General features: G+C 39.4%; 1 protein-coding gene across 1 annotated transcript in view; it reads right to left on the bottom strand.

Moving 5' to 3' along the window:
* Positions 1-1,752: 1,752 nt before the first annotated feature.
* Positions 1,753-5,972, bottom strand: part of LOC102201380 (serine/threonine protein kinase 26) — a 52,617-nt gene continuing 48,397 nt past the window's right edge. The window contains exons 7-12 of the mRNA XM_005748853.2: positions 5,379-5,564; positions 2,907-3,049; positions 2,699-2,804; positions 2,369-2,425; positions 2,022-2,149; positions 1,753-1,785 (exon numbers count right to left, since the gene is read on the bottom strand). Coding sequence (XP_005748910.2) covers positions 1,770-1,785; positions 2,022-2,149; positions 2,369-2,425; positions 2,699-2,804; positions 2,907-3,049; positions 5,379-5,564 — 636 coding nt within the window. The 3' untranslated portion in view covers positions 1,753-1,769. The remainder of the gene's footprint in view (positions 1,786-2,021; positions 2,150-2,368; positions 2,426-2,698; positions 2,805-2,906; positions 3,050-5,378; positions 5,565-5,972) is intronic.

The following is a 5,972-nucleotide window of genomic DNA, read 5'->3' on the forward strand; positions in this document are numbered from 1 at the left end:
GTTACACTCACCAAATGGCAGCCATTTTCATCATTTTAACATCCTGTACCTCAGTCAAAAAGACCGGTCAGTGACTGCATGGTAACCTCCAGTTGCTAAGAATGAAGGCGTATCCTCCTAATCAGTTGGCAAGTGATAAACGTGTTTGCATTGAGTGTGTTGCACTGAAAGACTCGTGACTGCTTCAGTCACTTGCAGCTTGCCATGTTTGCCAGCAGTCTGCATGGAAGATGGCGACTTATCTGCAAACACTAACCAAACACCGAGTGGTAGTGAAACAGGAAAAAATTTGTAATGGAAACAGAGGACATGTGCCTAATGAAATGTATTGGTTTTTCAGTGGTAAGGCAAAACTTACAAAGGAACGTTCTTTGTTTCCAGTTGGCACCACATTTTTCAAGGTTTCATTACCACTTGGTGTAGTTGATCAGTGTAGACAATTTTTGCATCTTCTGTACAAACTACAAACAACTGTGGCAATCTGCTAGCAACCAAAGCAATTGGTAGGAGGTTTGCATTGAAGCTAGCAAGTGCAAGAACACTCCAGCAACCACTTGCCAATCAATCGGGGACTACACATTTCTTTCCCCCCTCTACTAGGTCACTGATTGGTCTCTAAGCCTCTGTGATTAAAGCCTTAACTGCTGCTAATTAGAGAAGGGCAGTAACAACAACAGCTATCTAGCTTACTGTTTAGCAAGCTACTAACTATTTGGCTAGCAAGACTAACATAACAAAATAAATCTGGACTAACAGTTGTGTGCTGCCAGTGGCTTTGTTACTAAAAGTAACTAAACCAGCCTTATTCACATGGCAGCCATTTTCAGCATTTTAACTACTCATATCTTGCCAGCAACTTTGGGTAGCTACAATAACAGCTAGCCTCCCAGTTAACAGGCAACTGGCTACCTAGCCAAGCTAGCCAGAGACTGGTAGCTCTCAAAACTGGAGCTATTAAACTTGATGGGGAAATTTAAAAGTTTAGGAACATTTGGACATTAAAAGTTCCATAAATTCCCCACATTTGTACCATTTTAGAGTAGGAGGCTTTTCACCTTGAATATTCAAGAAAGTCGCTGTACAAAACAGTAAAATTGAAGGATCTACACTGCTTTAACAGAAACCACCTTGAATGAATTCTGGGATCAGGGAACTGTAACTGAAAGACATTACTGAAAAACAAAAATAAAAAACAAATGTAATATTGGCATATCATCTGTCTCAAGTGCTACTAAACAAGAATAAAGACATCTACAGACTCCAAGCAACTCATGACACAAAAACATGACACAAAAACATACCACTGCTGATGGACGAGAACCTTCTTTGGTATTACATTTCCTTCGTGAGCCATTTCTACAAAAACCTCTTAAGAAAACAAGTGACAGCAGAAAATGTAGAAAATGACTGATAACAAAAAGAACTAAGGCACATTATGGTAAAGGCAGATCAGAAATAAAAGCTATACATCAGATTTTATTTTCGTTATTGTTGTGGATTTTTTTTTTTAATTAACCATAGGGAGATAAAAGGTTTTCAACCAGCAGCAGGGAATTTATATGTATATGTTTAATATAGTGTATATATTACATTGGTAGTGTGTGTGCGTGCATGTGTGTGAGTGTGTGTTGAGATGTGTGTGTGTACAGCAAGCAGATACTGCACAGCAAATCTGCCTTATTTTCATCATCCAGCAGCGTCACCGTAAAGGAAACACAGTCTCTCTCTCTTCATGTTTTTTCTTTTTCCTGGGTCAATCCATCCATCTTTCAATTTGTTGTGTATCTGAGGAGGAAGATATTTGGTTAACAAATGAAGGAGGATACAAATGTTCTGTTCTGAATAATGTAAAAGAGGGAGAAAGAAACAGGACGAAGGGCAAATAAAAGCATCATATTCTGGCATAAATAAGAGAATTAACTTCCAATAAAAGAAATTGAGTAATGAGAGAAGGTTGTCATAAATAATTGAAAGAAACAGAAACGCAACCCTGTATTTAGAAAAGGTTACACTTCTGGTACCTGGCAATGATATGCGTGACCATCTTGTCCGTGATGCCTGGACAGATATCTTCAGCTATTCGAATGTTACGTTCCAGCTCCTCGATGGCCAACCGCTGCTCAGAGTGCTCCTTGTGCTGTTGCTTCAACTACAGAAGAAGTTGAACAATAAGAATCATTTTTGAAAATCTTTTTATTTTATTTTATTTTAGCTCACTTCTCTCAGGTTACCACAAAACCCTCCAACAAAAATCAGCACAAAAGCCCAAAATCAATGGCAGGATAACTACATATTCCCTGATCCCAAAAACAGTGTCTAAAACAAAAGGATGAGTGTATTGATGTTTAGGAGACTTGTGTATACCAACCTCTGTGAAGACGGGGGAGATGACTGTGGTGAGACTGGCAGATTTACTCATCTGATCCTGAACCCAAGGATGAAGAGGACAAGAAAACAAAAGACTGTGAGAATCCAAGTTATACTGACCTCCGACTTCCTCATATTGCATTAAAAAAAAAAAAATCCAACCCAGTACTAGCAAGGTGTAACTAATAAAAGTGGTTGGTCCGGCTAGATGATTGAGACTGAGGCATTACTAGCGAGACCATTATGGACCATACTTCTGATTTGACTTTAAAATACAAGTAAAAACAACTACAAGTTAAAAAACAAAGTAACACACACAGGTGGTACTAACATTTCCATTGAGGATGGTCCTGCTATCTGACTTGTCCTGCTTCTTCTTACGGACAGTGGTGAAGGACCACTCTGGAGACTCGTTGTTTTCCTTATTACTAGATTCACTTAAAGAAAAAATGAACACATTTAAATGCACAGATAGATGTCGGACCTCTCTGCTCACACACACCTGAAGACGAAGTTCCAGCTAAATCAAGAGACAATACCTGTCAGAGTCGTCTGAACTGTTGTCACTGTGGTCCTCCTCCTTCCACCTCCTGTACCTGTCAATCAGCTCGCTGAGATAGGACGTCTTCTTGCAGTGTTTGACGATGAACTTGTGTTTGAGAAGCTCCTTGGCTGTGGGACGCTGCAGGACAAGAAAACTGATTGTAATTTTTTATTTTTATTTTTTTGAAAAGAGATAAAAAAAACAAAAACAAAAACAAAAAAAAACAGGTCATGATGTTATTAGTCTATAGATTTAAGATGAAAAGTTAAAAAAGCTTCAGCTTTCCAGAAGGAGATGGAGAAAAAGAATATCAGAAAGATAGGCTGAAAACAGAAGTGACCAGCAGGGGGCAGCAGGATCCAACGTAAATCACACACACAGAGAACAGGGAAGCTGTCCTGAAATATTCAAACCACCCTAACTGTAGGAAATGAAGCCATCTGCGCCAAGCTCACAAAATACTAAAGGGGGAGTTTACAAGGATGGCGGCCCAGCAGGTAAAGCCACCAATCAGAAGCCCAAGTTGCCCTTGATGACCAATAGAGTTTGTGTGTGGGTGATTGTTAGATATTACGGGCTGCATGAATGGGACTTTTAGCAGAAAGCACTCTGTGTGCTCAATCAGAGTAAAAACACACAATAGAAGTCCCAGTCCATGCTACCACTTCCCAACACTGACACAGCTTATGAATAATCTGGGGTCAATAAAGCCACATATGTGGTAGCGTGTCTCTCCTTACAGCAGGAAATGCTAACATTTATGACTGATATAACATTAGTACAAATGTAAACTAACTTCCTTAGTTATTCATATTACTAGCTAATGTAAACACAGTCTAAGACGTGTATGCCGACAGCCTCGTCACTGCCAGGAAATTGAACTTGTAAGCTTTGCTGGTAAGTATACAAAACACTGTAAATAGTGCCTAAGTATTGACACCAGCGCCACTTATCCAAGTGCTTCCCACACCCCCGTGGGCCCAGCTGGGAAGCAGATGGTGTTGACTCAGGCTACATTAACTCAGCCCCAGGTTCACCTTATATCGGCCAAATGTCAGGTGTGTGGCGATACCTGGACCACGTTGAGCTAACACAACTTCTAGGTCCATAAATGAGCTGTAAACGCCAAACGTAGCCCAGGTTTGACACCTGGAAGTGACTGCCATCTGGAACTTGTTACAATCTAACAATTTTCTTAGCTGTATGTGGTCACCAGTGTAACAAATACCAAGTAGCAAATTAGTTTTGTAGTTCAACCTACTGGTTATTAAGTTAATTTTTCAAATAACCAATCTGCTTCTGTTACAGTGTTTCTGGATGCTGCTCATAATGTTATTCAGTTTCTCAGACTTCTTTCTAGCTGAGCAGTGACAAACGCACGTGCCAGAGGCAAGATTAGGGGAAAAATTAGTCGAGGTATTGCAATAAAAAAAACAAAAAACAGTGGACTTTTTGAAAGCAGGTGACTCATAATGTGTCATTGTCTCATAGACATCCAGAGTCTTTTGGTAACTCACAAACTAACAGATAGTAAAACTAAGGATGTTTTCCTTTACATTTTTATTTTAGCTTAGTTCTCTAGGAAGTTCACAAAATTATTTCACTTAGTTTTCATTTTTTTTCAAAAGTTAATTTTTTTTATTTTATTTGAGTCAACTAAACTGTATGTTCCACAATGAGTTTTAGTTTTAGCTAGCTATAATAACATTGCATCTTTTACACTGTCAGCTAGTAAGGAGCTCCATCAGCCAGCTACATATAGACCGAGTGGGCTAAATTAAGGGAAATCAAAGCTAGTGTCTCGTGATGTGGTGAAATAAATGCTGCAAATATCAAAACGCTAAGCAGTGAGTTAAACTCAGTACATTTAGAGGTAAATGTACAGAAGGCTACATGAACTCTGGGTTTACAACAAAACATACAAGGCAGCTTATTTTGGGTAATTGAGAAAAAAAAAAAAAAAACGACCTCAGAAAGTTACCAAGACTGTTGGTCACATAAATGCAACTGCTCTAACTCTTTCCCCATAAAAACAAGATCTAATGACCTCTCCTGTACACTCAATGGCATTTGATGCCTCAGTATATATCAATAAAGACACGGTTTGACAACCGTTGGGATCGTTTCTGGGTTTTTCCCAAGTCCAGAGACCACCCTCACTAACTTGTGATGCACACAAAGTTATTTTGTTCGACAAGCAGGAGCGAAATGTGACAGAAATTACTTAGTTCAGAAAAGAGAAATATGGATTACTCCAAGTAGGAATTAAAGGGATAAAGTGCTAAAGTAAAACCAGAAATGTCACAGAAATGCAGAGAGAAAAATTTAAGCACTTTCCACCAGTGTTAAAATAACATAGATTTTTAATGTGAATAGAACTCAAAGGATATGGCAGCTAAATACTTTTAAATTACAAAACCCCCAAAGGTTTATTGCATTAAATGTGTGTGTCAGCTGTGAGTCTTACAAAAGAAGGGTCCTTGTTGAGGCAAGCTTCTGTGAACTCTTTGAAGCTTTTGGAGAAATCACCAGTCAGTGTTGGAGGAGGGGATTTGGGGATGTGGAAGAGCACTCGCATTGGATGCATGTCGGAGTTCGGCGGTTCCCCCTTGGCGAGCTCGATGGCCGTGATGCCCAGCGACCAAATATCCGCCTGGGAGGGGCAAACAATAAACACATTTACATGTTATTGACAGTGATCAAAGCTTTAAACAGACTTTTTGCATGTTTATAGGTGGATTATGGCTATGTAAAGCAGACATACTCATACCCAGACAACACAGGGGATTTTGTATTCTTAACAACAAACTGACAGAGACGCATGAAGGAATCTGATTTTTTTTAACCTTATAAATGACTTTAAACATTCATGTGATTGGGTAAAGATTATTTTAGCACAACTTTGATACAGGAATACAGGCTGTGCAGCTATTAATACATAAAGGCAGAAACACGCCAACATGCTGAGTCAGGCTGACTTTCTGTTTGCACGGTGGCTGTGACACCCACTAAACATATGTCAAGCTGGTAAGGAGGAACACACACACACACACACACACAC

The sequence above is a fragment of the Pundamilia nyererei genome, unplaced genomic scaffold (genome assembly GCF_000239375.1).
Source record: "Pundamilia nyererei isolate P.nyererei 1_Seehausen unplaced genomic scaffold, PunNye1.0 scaffold00231, whole genome shotgun sequence".
NCBI lineage: Eukaryota > Metazoa > Chordata > Actinopteri > Cichliformes > Cichlidae > Pundamilia > Pundamilia nyererei.